Source organism: Patella vulgata, chromosome 2 (assembly GCF_932274485.2).
Source record: "Patella vulgata chromosome 2, xgPatVulg1.2, whole genome shotgun sequence".
In the NCBI taxonomy this organism is placed as follows: domain Eukaryota; kingdom Metazoa; phylum Mollusca; class Gastropoda; family Patellidae; genus Patella; species Patella vulgata.
In genome coordinates this window covers 60,081,900-60,107,657 of record NC_065880.2, presented here as the reverse complement: position 1 = coordinate 60,107,657, position 25,758 = coordinate 60,081,900, and the positions used below count along the sequence as shown (strand labels likewise).

Sequence of the window (25,758 nt, the reverse complement as noted above, 5' to 3'; positions counted from 1 at the left end):
TGCACTAAATTGAACTACTTTTAAGAAGAAATATTCCCTTTAAAAGATTAGGAATTCAAAAAAGTCTACAGTACATAAAAGGGAACTAATAGATAAGATACAGGACAAATAATTATAGATAGATAAAATAAATAAAGCATAAAAATCAAATAAAATGGGGAATTTTAAAAAATTTGTAAAAAAAATATTGATGAATAAAACCATCTCATATAAAGGTGGCATTAACATTCGAAATGTTTACCAATTGTTTAAAAATAATGGTTGATTTCATCATACAATAATACATTTTTATAATTATCGACTGTTACTATTTATTATTGATAATTCCTTTTTAATAATTCAAGTTTTCAGGCCAAATTCTTAGTGTTTAGGATTACACTCTAGTCTATAAAATGAAACAATATTTAGAGAGGGTTTGCTATTTGACATTAAAAACAAATCAAGGGATTAAAAAAGGCAATAGTGACAAATAACTTTTGGGTTTCCATATTATTTCTATAATAGAATTTGATGGCTTTATATTCAGAATTTAGAGTTGTCTTCTTTCTTTGGTATTAATATGTATAGGATATTAACCTACCCGAGGTTGATATGGTCGAGAACGCGCGGGCGAAGCCCAGGCGTTCTCTACCATATCAATCCGAGGGAGAGTAGGTTTATATCCGACATATACAACGCCATTTCACCCTTAAATTTAATGGGCTCTTCCATTAAAAGGCAACAACGATTGGATAATTGCTCGACAGTTTCCGCAAAATAGCGAAAATTACCGAAGTAATCACGTGCAATTACGTGCATGTTTTTGTTTATACGTCGCCATTTTGGACTATTGAATTGAAAGCAAAAACAAAATGGATAGTAATACGAAGTCAGACGAATAATTAATCCTTTTTAGCCAACATATTGACGATGGAATAGATGTGAATGCAAATATCGACGAGGATCTATCCAAAGCCTGCAGAAAATTTGGACCAAAAGGCATTCTTTTCCAAGAATTCTGACAGTGGATTGAAGGTTTTCGGTATGTTCAGAGAAGGATTTGACCGACTGTTTTAAAATACTTATAAAGGAACTCTTGAGCGATGAATAATTTCAAGTCTAGGAGTATGTGGACGGAAAGAAAATTCTGAAAGATATCTTAGACATGGAGTATGGATAATCGATTTAAATATGCCGATAAGTACGCCATCTATTTCGGCCCGGAATGTTACAAACTGTACCATAACATTTTTTAAATGTCAAAAGAATAAAAATTTATTTCTGTGTTTTTTGTTTTATTTCGATCATCTATGTCATCAGTGGTTGATATGAGCTGAATATATCGACCTGAGATGACGTTATTAGCGGTTGATATAAAATATCAACCTGTGATGACGTCATCAGCGGTTGATATGAACGAATATATCAACCTGTGATGACGTCATGACAGGTTGTTATGTGATATAACTGCTATGGACATCAAAGAAAAAACTACCGCCAGTTGTATATTTATTAAATACATGTACATCTCCAGGGATGTTCAAGTCTCTGAAATACATAAAAGTGATGATTATAAATACACTTATCGACAAATGGGGTTTCGATTTGGTTTTTACTTGGCATACCAGTCATGGGTACAGAGTTATTTAGATGGCAGAATAAAAGTAAAATAACTGACTGAGTCGGGGTGGTGGGGGGGGGGGGAAATGAAAAAATCATAATTTAACAATCATAATTATCTTGAGACTCGTATGTATGGCTACATGTGAATGCAAGGGAAAGTAATTTTAGTCAGGTACCATTATTGCTTACTCATCTTTCAAACTTAAATTGCATGCATCATCAATTTACACATTGAACCAAATGGTCAGTTTGATGGCATTATATTATGAGTCTACAACAACATTAAGCAATTATCCAAATAGCTATGCTCATTTGACGTTTACATCTGTTTCTGGTGATTACACAACCGCTTCTCTGTGAGCAAAATAACCTAATAGCAAGTGTATAAATGTGTTTAGTACAGTCTGTACACAGTAACATACCCGAGAACAATATTTAACCTATCAAGTTTAATATAGGTATTTAAAAAGTCTTACCTTTTATTATCATTTCCGTTCAAGATTCCCTGTGGCTTATAGTTTGCAGTGATACAAGGCAATTACCAATTTTCCATGTTCTTGGCCTGAAGAAATAGAATAATAAAAGTCAAGTTTTTATTATTATGCAATTGGATAAATACAATTCTTGGTGGTATGATTTGAATAAATACGACATATATCATGAATATAATTGATTTATTTGTGTAAGACAACTGAGCATTTACAAATTTAAATAGCCACTCTTCATAAAGAAAATACATGAATAATTCACCTGGATTTTATTGTAGGCCTTTGTACGAATTCAGATTTCCTTTTAAAGCAATTAGACACTGGATTGTATTGCTAAAATCTACTACAATCTGAAAAATGGAACACAACTATAGTAGTATCAACAGTCCAAATGAATTGAAAGTAGGTCATGTCTGTTTTTTCAAAATGGCGCACAGAACACAAAACAAACATTGCAATTCAGGATTGACTGGTGGCGAGGGTGTATTCTAGGAATGATTTTTTGAATATTTAATCACACAGAAACAATGCGGTTATGATATAATTTTGAATTAGCTTACCTCAAATAACTCGAAATATACTATAGGAGCTTTTACGCGTGACGTACTTCTGGTGTCTATTTTTAGCCTGGCCTTTTTCTATCCGTATCTTAACATGGTAAATGCTAGGGAAAGCGGGTTTTTTCCCTTTTTCTCTTTATAGAAAACGTATTCTTTAATGCCACTCTTGTTTTAAGTTGCGTGTAGCATTCGTAATAAATTACCGATTTCAAATCATGTCTAAGTTATTATTTTTTTGTTTTAATGACGATATACTGCGTTGTAGCAGACGATATATGTCAAGCTCGCACACGGCCCAGTTGACCGCATTACGCAAAAGCATTACATTGCTGTATGAAGCCGATTTATATGTTTTGTTTTAATTTTACTGCAAACAATTAATAGATAACATCTGTTTGGTTGTAAAATGCCATGAAATAGAGCATAAGAGTAAATTATAGAATGGGTAAATAGAGATGGTGACCTGCGGTTCCACAAAAGAATTATTCAAGACTATATTAAAATTTAAGCACAACCGTAGCACATCTAATAAAAAAGAGAACAAATAATAATCACGATGTATAGAATGCACCGAGTCCAGTTACATATTTTCATTCAACAGTTGTTCTCTGAACCAAATACTGAATTAGAAATTGATAAAATGGACACAAATGCATCGTTCTTCTTCTTGGTTGCGGCAAGATAAACTGATTGGATTAAAATTTCACTGAGTGCCAAAAGCTGAGCCAAGACGATTTATGTGACTACAATTAACAGAAAAAAAACGGTTTTAAAAAATATTCACAGATTCAACTTGATCGTCGTTTTATTCTTTCTGTTATTCATATCCCATCAATCAAGATAAAAATTTATAAAAATGGCTGAAGTTTTACACAGTGCACCAAACAACTATTTTATCATTGGTAAGAGCCGTCTAAACGCGGGGAAATTTACAATAGCTATTGGCTAACAGCACGCACGCATAAACAATCTTATTTGCATATTACATACTATTTATAGTATTATTAGCTGGAATCATTTTCAAGTCGACATCCTCAAACAAAGACCAACATAGTACCGTGTTTTGTGTCGAGTACGTAGGGTCGTGGCATGCAGTGCTATAGCAGACGATATATCAACCTCGCAAAGAACTGTCCAGTCGGCAGTTAAATGTAAATAGGATAGACCATTTTTAAAAATCTTTTGTGTTAATAGTCCCGTAATTAATATATAACATCTGTTTGATCGTAAAATGCGTAATAAACTTCACTTAATTTTAGTTCGGGCCATTGAGCACGGATCAGTCATCCACTTGTTTCAATTACAAACGGCCAATTACGGGTCTGGTAAACTTGCCGTATCTTTCCTATATCGAAGTTTTTGTAAGTATCGCTTTCTGCCATCGGTCGGTAAACCTTACGCGTATATAGAAATGGCATTCAGTTCCATTTTATGTAAAAGAAGCTTACTGTACGACGGTATTTTCACAAAAAAACACACACTGGCCTATGGGTTTCAGTCTAAGAATAAGGCCAATGTCTGCGCATGACCGAAAATGACGTCAAAATGGAAACCCGTAAAAGCTCCTATTTGATCAGTTTGTCCGCCCGCCATATTAGCCACACGTCCTTCGGTCAATTAAAATGGGCGTAGAATTTGTTTTAACCGAAACGAAAAATTTGCGTTATAAATACATTGTATTAAAAATACAAAAAAATCACAAACCTGATATTCTTGTTTTCTGAACATACTATTTTCACAACAATATCACTTTTGGAGTTGGTTCTAACACCGGACTAATCCAGGGAGGAAATCCCACATTGCTTGAGAACAGGCCTACAGTTAACTAGTACAATAGGGTTTAATATCGCAAAATACTGCAATAAATATTTCTTCCTTTTTTTTTTAGAGTAATTCATTTTGATTGGTCATTAACTCGGCTATATCTACGCCCGTTCAGATATATTTTAAAACCAAGATATAACACTATTGTTCTAACTTTCACACCCTACGACAATTTTTTTTGACGTGTCAAGTTTATTGGGGCAATATCAATCAGACACTTCCAAATGCAGACATTCTAATAACCTGTCTCTGTATATTGTCCGAGACAAGATGTGAAAATAAACAAAGAGTAAATTCAGAATAATCTTTTATTATGTCTAATTAAATAAATAGTTTATAATTAGATAATAATTGACCAAAACTTCGATCTCTTTATATCAGTATACTGTTATAAAATACATTATTTTAAAAGAGATATTAAACGTATCGCACTATACATAATGTTTGTAATAATTAATATAAGGTTTTAGATAATTAGAAATAAAGTGAATTCCACAACATTCAAATTCAGTTAGAGTGGTTTTATGTAATAGGCTAAGCCAGATCCCTAATCCAGTTCCCCAATCCCATTCAGATTTTCTCAATAAATAAAAATCATATTATTACAGATAATAAGTAACATAATAAATGTTATCTTAAAATTCAACGTAATTAATTATATGAAAAAAAAACCACACAGGATTTTATAAATCTACACATGTTTTGTGTTAAGGCATTGAAAAGAACACAAACTTGTGTTAATGCAATGGAAAAGAACACAAATTTGTGTTGAATATTTTTAACACAAGTCCTTGTGTTGAGATCCAACACAAGAGTTTTTTCAGTGCATATACATTACTTGAACATAACACTACATTAAATTATTACGATCTCACCTTAGACCGGGGATATTACTTTTTTCCTTTACCTTAGTTTTACCGTTTCAATTTTAGGAATCTTTAGTTTCATTAGTTTTCTTATTCATTTTTCCCCTACGCTTATAGAAAATTACCTATATGTTTAAACCTAAACCTTACTTTTTCCTTATTTTCGTAACTTGATTGTTTTACTAGTTTAACATTCTTTTTAAACTTCATATTTTAATATTAGCAAATCCCTAACCTCTAAAATTTCATTCAACCTACCCCTTGGCCTGTTTAGCTTTCCGTGGTCAATTTACCAGGAAATATGTACTGGAAACGTCTTCTTCCAAGGCTTTCCTCTAGGGTCGACATCCTTACGTCAACAGCAGCAAATAAAACGACTGTGACACTATCCTGAGTCGCGGTACCCAAAAAACAACCCAAACCCGACTATGACATTATGGGGACAGATGTGATTATCCTGGTCACGGACTTCAAGTAAGAGATAAACTGTGAGACTATCGTCTAGGACTTTCTTTGACTTCACGTTGTGATAACTATTTCCAATGATCAAATAAGTCTGAAACACTGTTTATGTTGTTACTATGTTTATATATCGAATACAGCAAACTACAAAGGTTAAATACAGGGAAACTACAACATCTATTATAGATACTTTAGGAGTTATCAAAATATCCGTGGTCTGAGTTTAATATCCTTAATAACTCAAACTGAACGGCTTAAAAATCACATTTTGTCTCTATCCCAGCCTCTCAGCTGAGGATATGACGTTCCCCTAGGGCGGGACAATTACCATTTTTCTGGAAAGTGTTTCATACGGGAACCGTTTAGCGTCAACATTATTCTATTTAATTGGACTAATCTGTGCACCAGTTTCCTGGAAGATAGTAACCCCCATCCAGAAATGGATACTGGCATAACTGTCGGTGAGTTAGTCTAAGAAAGTAGTAGAATAATGCAAGGTACTTCACTGGCCTAGTTGTCGTCGCACATCATGTAGGTAACTCATTTCTACATTAAACAGGACACCTTTCATAGAACTAAAAAAAACTCTATAGTATATTACATATCAAGTTTATCTGAATCGGACAACAATTGTGGCCCGTGGAAGGTCCACAAACTGTACATATTTCATATTTTGTGTAAAACACTGGAGCCATAACCCAAGAAGTTGAAGGGGCCATTTTAGCAGGAAGTGAACTGTAGAGTGGCCACAAGGGGTAATATTTCAGGATGCTACCGCCTGATAAAATTTTGACCTGTAGAGGATTCACAAGCTAATAACGCGATTTTCCGTATAAATCAGGGGTAATAATCCAAAAAGTTATGGTCCGCTATTTGCCAAAATTAAAGCCAAGATCTATCGGATATCAACATAATTATGTTTCCACAAAATCGGATAACCAGCGGTTGCCAGGTAAGATACTCCCACATTTTGCAAGATATGTAGAGAGAACAATCTACAAGAAAGCGATTTTTCGTACAATCGAGGGGGGGGGGGAGGGTCTTAATCTAGAAAGTTATGGTCTGAAATGCCCGAATATCGAAATGGAGTAAGATATTTTGAATATAAAAAAATATTTTATGTTTCGTTAAAATCAAATATTGTGTCCACAACCTTGGTATTACATACTTTCACACTATTTTTTGCTTACAAAGAGCGGACATTTTGACAGGCAGGAAATTCGAACTCAACCGAAATTAGTTTGTAACCGTGATACATTTAAACGTTCTTTTTTTAAATCGAACAAAAATTGTGACCTCTAGAGGGTCCACAAGCTAAAAACGTGCCTTTTAGTACAATCAGGGGCTGCAATCCAGGAAGTTACAGTTCGATATGCGCACATATCTTAAGGAACCAAGATCTTTGGTCTAATCATACGTCTCAAGGTTCATCAAAATCGGATAAATTTTGTGACCTTTAGAGTGTCCACAACCTTGGTATTACATACTTTTACACTATTTGCACAAGGAGCAGCCAGACTTTTACGAAATTCGATCTCAACCTTCGTTGGTGTGTAATGGGGATATATTTAAACATTTTTAAAAATTGAATACAAATTGTGACTTCTAGCAGATATTTTGAATATAAAAAAATATTTTATGTTTCGTTAAAATCAAATATTGTGTCCACAACCTTGGTATTACATACTTTCACACTATTTTTTGCTTACAAAGAGCGGACATTTTGACAGGCAGGAAATTCGAACTCAACCGAAATTAGTTTGTAACCGTGATACATTTAAACGTTTTTTTTTTAAATCGAACAAAAATTGTGACCTCTAGAGGGTCCACAAGCTAAAAACGTGCCTTTTAGTACAATCATGGGCTGCAATCCAGGAAGTTACAGTTCGATATGCGCACATATCTTAAGGAACCAAGATCTTTGGTCTAATCATACGTCTCAAGGTTCATCAAAATCGGATAAATTTTGTGACCTTTAGAGTGTCCACAACCTTGGTATTACATACTTTTACACTATTTGCACAAGGAGCAGCCAGACTTTTACGAAATTCGATCTCAACCTTCGTTGATGTGTAATGGGGATATATTTAAACATTTTTAAAAATTGAATACAAATTGTGGCTTCTAGCAGATATTTTGAATATAAAAAAATATTTTATGTTTCGTTAAAATCAAATATTGTGTCCACAACCTTGGTATTACATACTTTCACACTATTTTTTGCTTACAAAGAGCGGACATTTTGACAGGCAGAAAATTCGAACTCAACCGAAATTAGTTTGTAACCGTGATACATTTAAATTGTGACTTCTAACAGATCCAAAAGCTAGGGTCCATAATCCAAGAAGTCACGTTCGGATATGTGCGATTATCGAAGGGAAACCAGATATGTGTGATATAAACATAATTTTAAAGTTTCATCCAAATCGGATCAAAATTGTGGCTTACAGAGGGTCCACAACCTTGATATACCATCATATATTTACATTTTGTCCGACAGTTTTGGTCCGATTTTCACGAAGTTCGAACTCAACCGACATTACGGTGTAACGTTGATATACTCGAACCGTTTTTTAAATCAGATAAAAAAATTTGACCTACAATCAGGGGCAATAATTCAGGAAGTTACGATCCGATATGCACAAATGTCGACAGGAACCAAAATCTTTGGGTTATAAACATGCATTTCAAGGTTCATCAAAATTAGATAAAAATTGTGACCTCTGACGTGTCCAAAAGCTAAAAACGCGATTCTTCGTACAATCAGGGGCCATAATCCACGAAGTTTCGATCCGATACATGCCAATATCGAAAGGGACCGAGATCTTTTGGAGATAAACCTATATTTCAAGTTTCGTAAAAATCGGATAAGAATTGTTGGCTGTTGAGTGTCCACAAACAAATTGTGGACGGACGAACGAATGGACGGACAAGGGCAACGACAATATATGTCCACATGAGAATGTGGGCGTATAAAAGTTGTGATATATGGAGGGTCCATAAACAAATGTGACTGGACGTCTGGACACATGGATAGACAGTGAAGACATCACGATACTTTCACGTGTGTGTATAAAAACAGAATTTGCCATTTTTTGAAACAGAAAATCATTTTTAAAACTTCTGCTTCCATCTGTCAACAGTCATTTATAAATATTTAGAAAATCTTAATTACATATTTAGTAGCTTTATTTTTCAGAAATAAAGTATGAACGCAATCACATCATCCACTTCTAATTGAAGTGATCAAACTATATGTGTAGTTGAGATCCACCTTCTATGATGACCGGCAATTCAGATTCAATATTTGATATTAGCGTATTGTGTGCTGCTTCTTTAGATTTCATCTTTAAATTCACTTGAAATCCGTTACCTGACAATGGATCCTTTTCTATTGTTCTGAAATGTTAATATTAATACATAAGTTAATCAGAATATAACAATGAACTAATCTGTGGCTATTGACCACCTCTTTAGAGCACCTATGAAAACAGATGCCTTTTTATGCATGATACGTTTATTTTTTAAGAATACATGTAGGCCTACTGTCTCTTTATTGGCATAGATAAACAAACTACGCCATTTTGGGACTAACCTAAGGCCCCTACAGAACCGTTTTATATCACAAGCGGTTGTCATGCAAGATACGCCCACATTTTGCAAGAGATGGACATAGAACAATGCTTCACACCAAATTTAAAATAAATCCGTTAAAAGTCTAATTCACAGGTCGCTGACTATCGATAGGGTTCGTCCTCTCATGACCTCAATACCTCAATACCTCTCACCAAATTTGAAACCAAACCCATTAACACTGTAGCCTCTATCATGTTCACATGTTTTTCAGCAAAGTTGGCAAGAACGCGAGATTGCAGAATGCCTCAATACTTCACAAAAGATCCATTAAAAACTATAGCCTCTGTCGCATTCACAAGAATGTTGAATAAGGAGGAATAACCCTGGAATAGAAAGTCATGGAACACCAAATTTGAAAAAGATCTATTGAAAACTATAGTGTTCACAAGGTATCTGATTACTCCTGAACTGAAAGTAGTGGAACGCTGAATATCAATACAGCTCATCCTCTCATGACCACAATGCTTCACATCAATTTATAACATAAACAATAAAATCTGCAGTCTCTATCTACAAATATTAGTCTGGATAGGTTGTCAACATTTGAGAATAACTAGGTCATTGGCTAGATTATCTGGTCTTTTGGCCACAGATCGCTAATGATTTCCCCATTGACTTTAATGTTAATTCTCGTCTCTTAGACTGGCTCTAACTTTTCCCCAAATTTTCGTTGGGTAAAATGCTTTCTACCACAGATGGAGCTACAGGGGACAAACTCTTTCCCAAATGCATCTTCATGAAAAAATTGAGATACACAAGCTGGAAGTAGAGACAAGTAACCATGCAATTTTCGGCCCTACATTTCAACCTAACCAATCTCTCACTCTTGTATCCTTCCGCCTCAAAATCAAGAATATTCACCAAAACCTGGCAGAAAATGTATTTTCAAACCCTTTTCTTCGATTCTACACCAAAACGTCAACACAAATCGCCATGCAAGGGGGGGGGGGGGAATGAAAAAGGAGAGACTAAAAATAGCTTTGGCCCTTGTTTCAGCGTAGGAATATTTGGTGAGCTGTGTCCATTTACGTTATCATGGACAAAATCTACTTTTTTCTGTCAGAGAGCGTAATAAGGGAGGTAAATAGTCCTAAAACAAGATGTCGATACCCATGAAATTAGTTTAAGAATTGCCATTTTAGAAAAATCTATTTCCATTGCCTGTTCAGTATCCAACACTCCTAAATATTTTATTGTAAAATTTCTCTCCTCAAGGATCATATCTATAATTTTTATTAATCCTAATTCGCCGCCACGACTCATGTTTGTTTGTAATAATGCACGATTATGGGATTAAATTCGGAAAGGGGTGCAACTGTTTCTTGGCTTTAGCTTAAAAGTTTGTTGCTCATGCATAACCGTGAGGGTTTTTTTATTGGTTGATTATCCAGTAATTTTCGTCAAACGTGGACAACTGACCCAGACCCCCCGTACCTTGAAGACTAGGAGGTTCTGGGTGTCAGACACTATAAAGGCTATAGCCTCTATCGCGTTCACAGGGTTTATGACAAGGGGGGGGGGGGGGCAACTCTGGAATTGAAAGTCGCAAAATGCTGATTATCGTTATGGTTTGACACATTTTAAGAAAGATCTATTAAAAAATACAGCCTCTATCGCGCTGACAAGGTTTATGGAAAAGGGTGATAACTCCAGAACGGAAAATTGTGGAAAGCTGAAAATGGACAGGGCATTCTCTCATGACCCCAATACTTTCCACTAATGTTGAAAACCATCTATTAAGATAGGTTGCCAGGCAAGGATACATACGCCCATATACGTCGGTAATGAAACATTTATAATACACTAAAATCTAATTAGAGTAATAACTCATTAAATAATTATCAGAAAATCATTAGAATTTGTTTGGTATACAAAACATTTAATATCATGGATTGAACTGTCCAAGTTAACAAAAATCACTGAAAATAAATATACTTGTTCATATCAATACCTTACTCTGTGTATCAATCTAAAGTCAACCGAAACGATTATTATTACGCAGGCGTCAACATGGTGTATAAATATAAAATCAATCAGATGATAACTATGGTCTCTAAAGCATCCACAAGATTTTTCCAAGTGATCAAGGGCAGAAATTATTGGAAATTGTTGAAAATCAATTGGCTTTTTCGTCTGATGACCTTAAACACTGTATAAATAAAGTCGATCGGATATTAACTTTAGCCTCTAAAGCGTTCACAAGCAGTTTTGGACGCCGGACCAATGGAGAGACGGGCAATGACAATATACGAACACATTTTAATGCGGGCGTACAAAAAACTACAACATCTACTACATTTACAGTGTTTTAGGCAAAGGGGGATACCTCCAGAAAGGAAAGGCGCAAAACTCTAAAAATCATTTGGGTCCATTCTCTCATGACCCGGGGGAGGGGGATAATCGAATGGTTAGCACGTCCGCACTGTATCATAAGATCTGTCATTGAGTCAACTGACGTGGTTTCGATTCCCCGGTTGTGTACGTGACAAGGAGTGTCCAACCTCGTGGGTTTTCTCCAGGTCTTCCGGTTTCCTCCCACTGCTAAAGATCCCTACGCGCAAGCAAATTATTGAAGTAAAATTGAACCATGTGTTAATCCCGAAATGACCTAGTCTGTGCAGAAAAGTAAAACGTTAAACCCCATTTCATTTCATATAAAAACAGACGCTAATAAGGTAAGGTGATCATTCTTACTGATTAATTAAGTATGCCAAAAAGGCTAATTTCGAGAAGATTGGTCAAGAATTGCTGTCTGCAGGTGATCCACAAAACTTTTTAAAGTAGGGTCCATAACTCCGTACCTAATTAGGACACGTCGACCAAATACAATAGTGATCATCCTGGGGCCATAAACAGTAAGTATGCAAAGTTTCATGACAGTAGGCGATACACAAACGTACCGACGGTATAAGGCATTCACATTAGTGACTTTATGTAGTATACCTGTAAATGATAACTTACTTTGGAAGGTTGGGTGCCCAAATGTTTTAATACCAGCACTTTAGATCATAAGGTCTGATATTCAGTCAAGTAATATGGTTTTGATCCCCTGCTTGTAGTGACAAGGAGAAGGGTCACCTGTCAAACCTTGTGGTTTTTCTGTCGGTCATTGAGTTTTCTTCCACTGCTAAAGAATCCTATGCGCAAGTGAATTATTGAAATAAATTTGAATCATATGTTATTCTCCAAATGACTTAGTTTGTGTGAGTGAATCTCTCTCTCTCTCTCTCTCCCTCTCTCTCACACACACACAAACGCACAAAACTCTCTCTCTCTCTCCCTCACTCCCTCACAAAACTTACTTGTTGTAAGGAGCTGATGGACATAATGCAAAATATGAAAAAACCCAGGGTCTAGTTAAACCTTGTCCATATCCTAATACATCATGATGGGCTCTTCTCTCTAGATTTATTTCACGCCTTTTAACAGCCCAGTCTCTTTTATGATATAACTCTATTCTCATTTCATCTCGAGCTTCCTCTTCTAATTTCTTTAACTATAATTACATACAATATAATTTTGGTTGTTTACTATACTCGGGGTGAAAATTGTGCTAGTTTGAAATGAAACTTCAAATTTTCTGGACTTAATGTACATAGGTTTTCAGTTACAATACATTAAATATAAAAATAGTATCTAATGTTGTTTTCGTTACTGGCAGTGATTACCATATACGTGTCAATGCTTTGGTCGAGTCCTAGTTTAAAAAATAGGCATTCAAGAAAGCAACGGCTGTACTGATGGAAACAATACTATTGCAGACCTACCCCTTCCATCACCTGCAATGGTGTGGTAAAGTTGGTAGATTAAACCTGCTTAGTTCTTGGAAATAGATTTTTTGAATGATAACACAAGACAGGGTTTTAAATAAGTTTATATAGTCCACAAATGACACATGATACAGTTAAAACAAATTACAACGCGAAAGAGCGTAGTCGATGCTGGTTGATCTACATGTATCTCATAACCATGACCATTAGACCATTAAACGCCATTTCTGTTGGTATTACACATAACTATAACACAAAATATATTTATGTTTGGCAAGTTGGCCCTGAAAATATAACAGTTGCCATTATCCATATATCTGTAACCAATAGTTCTATTAGTTATACATCCTACAATTTTACCTTACAGTATTTAAATTACATATATATAATCATATATCAAACACGCATGAAACTCACAGTTCACTTTCACAGTCATCTTTTAAAAGAAAGTTAAACTAAATAGCTTACCCATTTGTGGAAAAGAGCCGGTGTTGACCTTCACTATTCTGTAACATGTGGTAATGATGCATGCATGTTTTTTAGTTTTATCCCAGCTACACCTACGAATAACCAACCAGGACAAAGAATCTCAGATCTCCTGATAAACATATTCAGAAAGAGACAACCTTCATAACTGAAAGACTCCAACGAGTTATCCTTTCAACTACCCAAAAATATTAAAACTAAACCCACATATAAACTAAGACATTTCAAACACTAAAATAAAATAAACCATAATCCGGACAATATAATTCCCCACCCTTACAATAGAAAATCCACCACCAGAACCATCTACACTAATTTATATTAGCTCACAACCAAAACTATAAACTCACTAATTAAAAACATCAAATAGCAAAGACACTGGCCAGGACATTCATTACCAACATCAATTGACAGAGTCATAAAACACAACCCTGTTACAATACAGTGGAAAACCAATAATTTATTTTTGCCGCTGACCATAAATAATGCAATGTTTTGTTGCAATGATCACAAACAATTGGCTCATACAATATTTTAATTCATGAGAGACCAATACAGTCACCATTCGAGTAAGAGCTCTTTCCCTTCAGGTTTTTTGTCCCCCGCCATTTGAGTAAGTGCTCTATCCCTTCAGGTTTTCTGTCCCCTGCCTTTCGAAGAAAGCAGGGCACTATTAAAATGGATCTGTCCGTCCGCCACATTTTTTGGACACAATAAATCTCCTTATTGAGCTAGACTGTTCAAACTTGGGTGTAGGTGTTTATTAGGTAAATGCCTTGATGGAGTGCACATATGAGTATACCTTAGAGATAATCAATTTGATTGGTCGATCCTTTGGGACACATTAACTCTCCTTCTAATTGGTGTAGGTTATTATTATATGAATGCCTTGATGGAGTTCAAAGATGGGCAAAGCAATTTGATTGGTCGATGCTTTGGGACACGGTAACTTTGATTCTAATTAAGCGAGAATGATAAAACTCAACGTATACTTTCATTATATCAATACGATGTAATTTGATTGGCCGAGACTCTGGAGCTCGATGACTTCGATTTTTATTTAAGTTCGATGATGAGCATTTTCTGCTGCTACTAATATTAGGGAAGATCCCCAAAAACTAAATAATACTGACTCAAATAAATCGTTCGCGCCCCAATTTAAAGGAATAAAAGAGTTCGTCAGCTTCTGCAGAGAGTTGGCAAAACTAGGTTCAATAAGAAATGAGGAGGAAAGAAACATTGAAATAGGAAAAGTCATACTAAATAATGTAATAAATACACCCAAGACAATAACAATCACCCAAACCCCCCAAAATAAGGGAAAATCTTCTCAAGCAGAGAAGACCCCAGTAAACACAATCACCCAAACCCCCCAAAATAAGGGAAAATCTTCTCAAGCAGAAAAGACCCCAGTAAACACTGTCATGCCCCCACCCTCCGAAACTAAAACTAAGGATCGCAGTAGAAGCCGAAGCCACTCAAGGCTGTCGGCAAAAAGAAACATAAACTTAGTTGTTACAGAAGATGAAGACAATTCACTCAGACATGGGGATAATCCCATGATCACTGAGACCGAAATACCTAATCAAAACAAACGTACTTGCAGTGTAAGCAGTAAGGAAGATGCACTGTAAACACACTAATAACTTAAATAAACAAATCATTATCATTTACAATGGAGAAGCCAATCACAATTTTTCAACTCAATGTGAATGGGCTGCGGTCTCGTTTGATCGAACTCAAACAATATGTCTATCAAAACAATCTAGACATACTATGCCTACAAGAGACACGGTTAACTCCCAAAAACAATGATATCAATCTAGACAGTTACACAATGGTAAGGCGCGATCGACCGGGCCAATCAAACGGAGGCGGACTTGCGATTTATGTCAAAAATAATATCCCATTCAGTAGATTAACAGTAAACCAAACAAATAAATTAGAGTTTATGGCGATTAATATTGCTATAGGAAATAATCAATCTCTAAGCATAACAAACGTTTACAACCCCCAGTCAATAAATTAAAAAGTACAGATTACGATAGGATTTTTAAACAAATTCCGGGAGACAATCTAATTATATGTGGGGACTTCAACTGCTACAACACGGCATGGGGCTCACCAACAAGCGACAAAGACGGGAAAGAACTGTACGAGTATATAGAAGACAGCAGTTTTCTATTACTCAAGGACAATAATAGCGAACCAACTTTCGTCGGGAAAACTAGTAAACAAGGAACCCACATAGATCTGGCATTAGTATCAACAAAACTATACCCCCATTGCAACTGGGAAATAGGTAACGAAACCTTAGGAAGTGACCACGTAGCAATCCATATCTCCGTATCTTGCAATACTAAAACAGAAAACACCAAATGTCAGGCTAAATGGAAAATGGAGAAGGCAAACTGGGAACTATATAAAAACTTGTGCAATGGGTGGGATTTTGAGTCAATAAGACATGATAATATAGACACATTTTCAAATAATCTAACTAAGGCTATAATAAGCTCAGCAGAGCAATCTATCCCCCGAACAAAAGAAACTAACAGGAAATCCCCCAAACCTTGGTGGTCAGATAATCTACAAACTCTAGTCAACATCCGAAAATCAGCGCTACAAAAATACAAACGTAGGCCGAATGAGGAAACTAGAACTGACTACCTTGAAGCTAAACTTTCCGCAGAGACAGAAATCAAAAAGGCCAAGGAAGAAAACTGGCAAAACTTCTGTAACTCCCTCAATGATCGAACAAATATAAAAACAGTATGGAACAAAATATCAGGAATCACCGGTAAAAAAGTAAGACAAAGTATACCTCTATTAACCTATAAAACCGAAACAGCCTTAAATAATACGCATTGTCTGCGATATCACCTCGGTGGAAGCGGACGTAAAATACAACTAACCCATCATCATCATCAAATAATACGCACAAAGCAAACTTGTTAGGGCAGACCTATGCAGATGGCTATAGTAACAACCAACACAATGAAACATTCAAGGCCATTAAAAGTAAATTCTTAAAAAAACAATCTCCAATAATACACAAAGATGCAGATAATGAATCAGATCTAAATAGTTCCATTAATATAGATGAGTTGAAAAAAAGCATTACGGACTAACTCCGACAGTGCAGAAGGGCTAGACTGTGTGAAATACACAATGCTGAAAAATCTACCCGAGAAAGCACTGGCGTTATTCCTTGATATCTTTAATCTCTCATGGTTCAACGGAAAAACACCACAAGAATGGTCTATTGGAATACAGCTGGTGGCCGCGAACGTGTCTCGTGGGTCAAGCCATTTTCTTGGCCTTTCGTACAACGCACTTAAGCAGAGATAAGCAGTTTGATTGTTTGATGCTTTGGGACGCGATAACTTTAGTTCTAATTTAGTGAAAATGAGGACACTTGGTGTATAGCTTTATTATATCAATACCTTGACTAAGATCGATAATGAACATTTTTTTTATTATTTTCTCCTGGAGGTAAGCAGAGCAATAAGCAATTTGATTGGTGGAGACTTTGGAAAACAATAACTCTCCTTCTAATTGAGGTAGAATGTTCAAGCTTGGTGTATGCGTTCATTAGGCGAATGCCTTGTTGGAGTTCTATGGTGAACATTGTCTGCTTACCGTAAGAAGAGATAAGCAATCTGATTGGTGAGGATTTTCTGCTTAGGCTTAGGAGCGATAAGCAATTTGATTGGTCAAGACTTTGGAACATAACAACTCTGCTTTTATTTGAGGTAGAATGTTTAAACTTAATGTAGATGTCCATAAGGTGAATGTCTTGACTGAGTTGAATGATTAACATTTCGAGCTGAAGCTAAGCAGAACTATCAATTTTATTGGGCAATGCTCTGGGACAAAATAATCTTGGTTCTATATCATAGAGAGTGATGAAACTTAGTGTATAGTTTGATTGCTTGATACTTTTGAAAAAAATAAATGTGCGATTAATTAATATGTGTCATCTATTTATTTTGGGATTTCGGCGGGGGACATCAGCTTAACTGATGGCTTGTTTTATACTCCGTCCCAGTGTATTTACCAGTGGATTATTTATGTGATATTCATATTGTTGGGTTATTTGTACATGTATAGGTTTATTTGCTAAAAGGATTACCGGGATACCGATTGCTTCATTGTTAATATTATTGTTATTATTACTTGATGCTTTTATATTTTTATATATAAAGTATCACCTGGATAATCTTTTTGTCTTATTGAAACTAGAACGAGAGAATTTGGGGATCTTTAAACGTCAAAACATTGACATAAATTCAGGGTCTCAGGTCTGGCAGTATATGAGTATAGTCACTTTTGAGCTGAAACTTACCCCTGTTTCCTCCGAAGAGTAGCTGTGGTCCGAGGGTAGACCGAAAAACCACATCCTTTGGATTCGCGTCCAGTGCTGAACACACCCGCCCCTTCCACTGCATAAAGAGTTAGGCGGTAGGTTGGCCGAATCGGACGCCACAGTTTTTTTTTTCTTGTGGCAGAGGTGGGATACCATTTTTATCCAATATCCTAATTCCCTCCCTAGTTTCAATATACAAATTTGTGCGTGTTCTATTCCGATTGGATTACTCTTGGTGTATTCCCCTGGATTATGACATGACTAATTACGGATTACTTGACATGGATTTGACGTGTGTCGACGATTCGCTCCCTGTGCTATCTCAATGTGTGACTGACCGTGGGACTGCGGTGCAATTTAATGACACTAATAATGTGAGTGTTTTAAATGATTTGATAGCACTTGGTGGATTAGCAGACACTGGACCGATCAGTGATACAAAGTGGGATGGGGCGACCAGTAGTGTCTTAGATAGGGATTTTATGAAAAGTTTTAGTGAATTCCGACATGGGATTATGGAACATTTGGATTCATTACAGAGTGAAATGCGGTGCACCAACTCTTCACTACAGGAGACTGAACTGTGTTTAGATGAAGTGCGACATACGAATTCATCGCTTCGAAGTGGTATGAGGCTGATTAATGATCAAATGGATAATTTACGTACACCTGTTGTAAAGTGGAAAGCAAGACTAAATGTGATAATCATGTATTGGAGTATGAACAAGTGATTCATTCAGATTTCGTGTCTAGTGAGGATTTTAAAAACTTTCAAGGATTGATAACGGAACAGTTGGCAGTCATTACAGATAATCTATCCCGGACAACCCCACAAAGTTATTGTGAAACCCCAAAGTTCGCTGGTCCCACAATGACTCTGTAGCTATTATTGTAGTTCTCCAGTGGTTTATCACTGGTAATATTCATTGAGCATGTAACGAAATGGACTTATTTATTATCCTAAGGTAGCGTGTATATATGTATATAACTATGTATTAAATTAAATTTCAGTGGTAATTGTAAATATTTTAGATTATACTTGGAGAAGATTCGTATATTTTACAATTTGTTCTGATCCCGTTTGTATATTATACGCATATACTTATATGTATGTATTTGCAAATAAACTATACAGATTAAAAAAACAAACAAACAAGGGAAGTGGATTGAAGCCGACCAGTGCTTCTACACCCATGCTTCGTACTGGACATAGCTCTTTCAGGACGAGCGGGATTGTACGTGACAAGGAGTAGGGTCACCTGTCCAATCTCGTGTGTTTTCTCCGGGTCCCCCGGTTTCCCCCCACTGCTAAAGAACCCTACGCGCATGCGAATTATTGAAATAAAATTGAACCATGTGTAAGTCCCGAAATGACCTAGCTTGTGTCGAGTGGACGTTAAACCCCCATCTCTCTCTCTCTCTCTCTCTCTCTCTCTCTCTTTTAGGACGAAGGCCCCAAGTGATTTCAATGGTAATACTTCTCTCATGGATTATAGAGCACATTTTGAACTTTGATCAGAAATAATTGGCTGGAATGCGGAAGAGATGGCCCTTAACTTAGCTAACTGTCTTCAAGGATCTGCCCAAACTATGTTGACCTTCTTAAAGGGGGACGATCGAAGGAATTACCCGAAGTTAATGACTGCCCTTGAAAACCGTTTTCTTCCCCAGAATCAAGGACAACTTTATCGATCTTAGTTAAGAGACAGTAAACGACAACACAGGGAAAGTTTACCGGAACTAGGACAAGCAATAAAAAGACTTGTATCTTTGACCTATCCCTCCGGTCCTTCGGAAATGCCGGATATCCTAGCCAAGGACGCATTCTATGATGCACTGTGATCTGGCTTGGCAAATGGTGGTAGAACTAGGGGCACATAGGGTGATCAGTGGTTCTGATAAGGGACATCTTCGTGGTGTTGAGTCCAAAACTGAAGACAATGGCCTTAAGAGGGAACTTGATCAAATGTGGGAGGTGTTAACTGATGTGTCTTCTAAGTTAGAAAGGAGTTTGGCTGTTGAGAAGAAAACCGATTCTAAAAACGTGAAACCGAAGAAACAAAGCACCTCTAATCAGAGAATGTTGCAAAAAAAAAGAACGAAACTAAGAAAACCGGGAAATCTGATACTCTAAAAAGCTCAGACCCCCCCCCTCCCCCGATTTGGCCCGCCAAATGAAACCGGGTTACATATAACGTGCTATGTGAATACCGTGCCGGAGCTTGTCATGTTGCGTTAGCTGAAAACGTGCGTATCCCCACTAGACAAGAAATAGTGGTGAAAGGTGCTATACCCAAGAAGTGTGTGTGGGTTTATGACAATGTGGATGTAGTACTAGAACCCAGGACAAATCTATTGGAAAAGTATTCTGTGATTCCTGCGAAAGTGGTATGTCATCCATCATTATGCAAACCATGGATACCTGTTCGACTCATAAACACAAATGAACATGATGTTTTCTTATACAAGAACACTAGTCTCAGTGAAGTTGAACCTGTAGATATCGTAGAACATATTCCTGGGGTAACGATGTCGTGCAATAATGCTGGTGAACGTGGACATAGCTTACCCCCCTAATTGGATTTGTGGGAAAGGGCCAATGTTGGATTAAATGACCTGCAGTCTCGACAAGTATTGCATCTGTTGTCTAAAAATAAAGACTTATTTGTGTCAACTTCCATGGGTCTGGGTAAAACCAATTTGGCCAAACACCAAATCGAGATGCTAGATAATGCACCTATTAAACAAAGGCCTAGGCGCGTGGCTTTGCATCAGAAGCATGAGATAGACCGCATGGTGAATGAAATGTTAGAGAAAAAAGTGATTGAACCGTCCCTTGCACGTTTGAAAGACTTATGGAGACTGTGTTACATTGCCTGCAATGGGATATTTGTCTAGTCTATTTGGACGACATTATTATCTTTTCTCATAGCTTTTCTCAGCACATGGATAGGATCGCAATTGTCTTGGACAGGTTGAGATGTGCAGGGCTTAGATTGAAGGCATCTAAATGCAACCTGTTCAAGGAGGAAGTGTATAATATTGGCCATGTTGTTTCGTCGCAAGGAATATCTACGGATCCTGAGAAAATAAACTGTGTGAGAAATTGTAAGATCCCGACTAATCTGACCCAGGTTAGAAGTTTTATGAGGTTGTGCAGCTATTATCGCCGGTTTATCGACGGATTTTCCGAATTAGTTAAACCCCTGAATAGATTGACAGAGAAAGGAAGGGAGTTCCTGTGGACAGGTGAATGTGAAGCATCTTTTGATGCCCTAAAGCGGAAGCTAACGGAAACGCCCATCTTAGCTTTCCAAGATTCCTCAAAGCGGTTCTTAATTGACACGAACGCGAGTGGATACGGGATAGAGGCTGTCGTGTCACAGCTTCATGATGGTAAAAAACGTGTAGTGGCTTACGGTAGGCGTGCTTTGACAAAGACTGAACTAAATTAAAATGTGACCAGGAAGGAACTTCTACCGGTAGTGTATTTCGTGAACTATTTCAAGGCTTGCCCGGAGGGCCCAGTCGAAAGATGGATGATTTTGACATCGAACATCGTCCTGGGAGAGTGCATAATAATGCTGATTCATTATCTCGTGCACCTTGTGTTAGTGAAAGTGAGAAAGTAATCGATCTGATTGGAGCGGATACTACTCAATTAAGTGAAATGCGGCACAAGGACCCGGATATCTTCCTCATTATTCAATGGGTAAAATCGAAGGAGAAACCAAAGTGGAATGTGTGTGTGTGTGTGAGAGAGAGAGAGAGCGAGAGAGAGAGAGAGAGAGAAATGGGGTTTAACGTCCACTCGACACAAACTAGGCCACCTCGGGACCAACATATGTTTTTAATTTTATTTCAATAATTCGCTTGCGTGTAGGGGTCTTTAGCAGTGGGGGGAAACCGGAGGACTCGGAAAAAACCCACGAGGTTGGACAGGCGACCCTACTCCTTGCCACGTACAACCGGGGATTCGAAATCACGCCAGTTGACTCAATGACAGGCTTTATGATAACAGCGCGCACGTGCTTACCATCCGGTATCCAACTCCCCAAAGTGTAGTGTTATTTCTCCTTAAAAAGCCCTGTAGTTAAGAAATTGATGACCAAATGCAATTCATTTGTTTCCGAAAATAATTAATTGTATGTGAAGAGTGTTGACGGAAGTCGTGGCGTGAAACGAGCCGTTGTACTGAGTAACTCACAGAGGGGAAGTATTCTGTATGTCCCACGACATTCCGACTGGTGCACACCTTAGTATTCATAAGACAGTGGAGAAAATAAAGCAAGGATATTACAGGAATACATAAACACTTCATAATACTACTGCTGACCTTGATGGTGATGCCATGGACAGTGACCATAGTGACCTGGACTTTAATTTGGATATCCAGGGGTTTTCTCCAAGAGTTAGCCAACGGGGTAGGACGGCACGTCCCCCGAAACACTTTGGCGCTTACATAATGTGCGCCTCTTCTTTTGCAGGGGACAGAATGGCTTCCTCTACAAGATCACTTTCATGTGATATCTGTGCTGGCGCCACATTTGTGACCAAGTCTAAATTCAATAGACATTGTGCTGGTGCGCGTCATCGACTTTTGGTTTTAGAGATAGAGAAGATTAGAAGGGGGAGGGGGGAGAGGAAGCAGAACGAGGAGACAAAGGATGTGAGAAGAAGCGAGAAGAAGAGTGTGACGATGACTTTGAGAGACGTTGAAGAAGACAAGAAGAAGAACGAGACGAGGACTTTCAGAGCAACTGAAGAAGACAAGAAGGAGAATGAGACGAGGACTTCCAGAAAAGCTGGAGATGAACGAGACGAGGACTTTGAGAGAAGATGAAGAAGACAGGGAGGCTGAGAAGAGGAGTCCCAGAGTCGTTCTGACCTCATTACCTATCCGCATGGTTCAACCGGTTACTCATGACGATCTAGGAGAGGAACCAAAGTTAGATTTTTTATTGGAATGTGGTATTCAGCAATCTTGGGCTTCCGAGTACAGTGATGTGAATGAGGCGGAAGAGTTGTTGGAAGAGATAGAGGCTATGTCTGCCGCTGTGAAAAGTGAGGAATGTGTTGAAGAGACGAAGAGAGGGGTACAGGTTACGCCCCAGACAGCTGACAAAGAAACGCAGGTGGTGATGGGGAATTTTACCAGGATCAGCCGATATGAGGTGAGAGAAGAGGGAGGTGGAATTACCCGGACGGTCGAGAACCGGGAGGACTGACACCGAGGGGTACCTACAGAGAGCACACATTATCCGACAGGAGGCAATGGGACCGTCACGCAGCTGAACCTAACCGTTTTCCGGTGTGAACTGTGTATTGTTTGATTTTAATGTTTTAATCATGTTTTGTGTACTTCGTTTTTTTTTAACCAATAGGTCAATGCGGGACGCATTGGACGGAGGCGTGGGTAATGTGATGATCCGAAATTTCTGTGACTAGTAATAGTATTACGCTTTTATGTATATTTGGCTTTAAATTTAATTACGGATTTCGTTTGGTTTTTAAAATTATCTCTTTGGCTTTTTGTCTCACCTTGCCTACGGCTTCGTCGGTTATTTATTTTTAAATCTAATTTTAATGTAATCACTGTTCATTGTATTTGTTTTATCGGTAATCCTTGGGGTTTTTTTATCGTTCGCTGTATTGTCCTGTATTGTTTATAGTTAATCGATCTACTTCCGTCTCATTGAGCATGTGTGGTGCGCACTATTTAAGAAGTGACAACTAGTCTGTCGGGGATTCGGATGTAGGATTTCAAGGTGAGAGGTCGCTTGTTACTTCTTGTGTCTGGATACGTGACCATTTCTTGGGCCGTGTTCTTCTAGTTACCTTTACCGTAATCTGTTCTTCTGCTCATACGTTGGTCGACACTTGTACGCCCTAGTGTCTCAGTGTTAACCAGTGTGTTCTATTGGAATGCAGCGGGTGGCCGCGAACGTGTCTCGTGGGTCAAGTCATTTTCTTGGCTTTGCGTACAACGCACTTGACGTCAGCTGTGGGTTGGTCGCATTATATTTGTGGATTGGAGGCTGTCCCTTCCCATTTATGCATAACTAACTCCCACTCGTGTGTCCACTCTGAGTAAGCCTTTTATAGGTTTAGATTTGTGTCAACTTTAGGCCTCTATTGGTATAGTGAAGTGCCTTATTTTATACTCGGTCCCAGTGTATTTACCAGTTGATTATTTGTGTGATATTCATATTGTTGGATTATTTGTACATGTATAGGTTTATTTGTTAAAAGGATTACCGGGATACCGATTCTACATTGTTAATATTATTGTTGTTTTTTTATGCTTTTATATTTTTATATATAAAGTATCACCTGGATAATCTTGTGTTTTTGTCTTATTGAAACTAGAACGAGAGAATTTGGGGATCTTTACACGTCAAAACATTGACACAAATTCAGGGTCTCGGGTCTGGCAGTATATGAGTATAGTCACTTTTGAGCTGACACTTGCCCCCGTTTCCTCCGAAGAGTAGCTGTGGTCCGAAGGGTAGACCGAAAACCCACGTCCCTTGGATTCCCGCCCCCTCCATTGCATAAAGAGTTAGGCGGTAGGTTGGCCCAATCGGACGCTACACATCAAATCCTCGACTAAGTTATTTTCTGCTTGGACTAAGATAAGGAATTTGATTGCTAGATGCTTTATAAAAAGACAAATGTTCGATTATTTAATATGTGTCATCTAATAATTTTGAGATTTCTGCAGCCAGGACATCAGCTTCACTGTTGGCTTGTTTAATTACATTTAATCATTTTCAAGAAAATGATCCAATTTTCCTCAACCTGTTTTGAATTGATCAAGTCAATTATGTTAGTATACATTTCCAGTGTTTTTCTTAAACAATTATAACTTACTTTTTCTAAGCGTTGTTTTTCCTGTTCTGTTTTTCCTTGTTCTTCTAACTGTTTTATTCTTTGTTCTTCCATCAATCTCTCTTCTTCAAGTAATATGTTTTGTCTGTAACAATTGATTTACCATATATTATTTATGAGGAAAATGTACTTTGAGCATTATTGATATGTCAATGGGAAACCTGAAAATAAGTATGGGTTCTGTCTGGATAATTGTAACAAATCATTTGTTTAATGGGGTTAACGTCCATTCGACACAAACTAGGTCATTTCGGGACTAACATGGTTTAATTTTATTTCAATAATTCGCTTGCGCGTAGGGGTCTTTAGCAGTGGGATGAAACCGGAGAACCCGGAGAAAACCAACGAGGTTGGACAGGCGACCCTACTCCTTGTCACGTACAACCGGGGATTCGAAACCACGCCAGTTGACTCAATGACATGTTTACATACACCTCCGACACCATTCTGCAAGAATTCCACTCTTAACCCTTTTAGGTGGCAATTTTTCGAAACTGGTGAACCACTGTGGGGGAATTAGTTTTAGTGAATAAATTATTATATCTTTACAACTATGTTATCAAAATTCACCGTACTTGGTGAGACATATGTTTATACACCACATTACTTGAAAATGTAAAAACTTTGTAATTGGAACAATTTTACCCAGGTAAATATAGGTGTGGCTCAGGTAAAAATTATAAACCAAGATAAAAACATATTTTTTTTGCTCAAAAATTTATTAATTTAAGTAAAAACAAAATAAATAGTGAATTTTGGAAACAACAAGTAAAAATTTAAAAAAAATAAAATGGAGTATCACAGGTG

General features: G+C 37.2%; 1 protein-coding gene across 1 annotated transcript in view; it reads right to left on the bottom strand.

Moving 5' to 3' along the window:
• Positions 1-5,907: 5,907 nt before the first annotated feature.
• LOC126811202 (uncharacterized) overlaps positions 5,908-25,758 on the bottom strand; it is a 240,449-nt gene continuing 220,598 nt past the window's right edge. The window contains exons 8-10 of the mRNA XM_050536772.2: positions 24,934-25,036; positions 12,741-12,934; positions 5,908-9,201 (exon numbers count right to left, since the gene is read on the bottom strand). Of these exons, the coding sequence (XP_050392729.1) occupies positions 9,054-9,201; positions 12,741-12,934; positions 24,934-25,036 (445 nt within the window). The 3' untranslated portion in view covers positions 5,908-9,053. The remainder of the gene's footprint in view (positions 9,202-12,740; positions 12,935-24,933; positions 25,037-25,758) is intronic.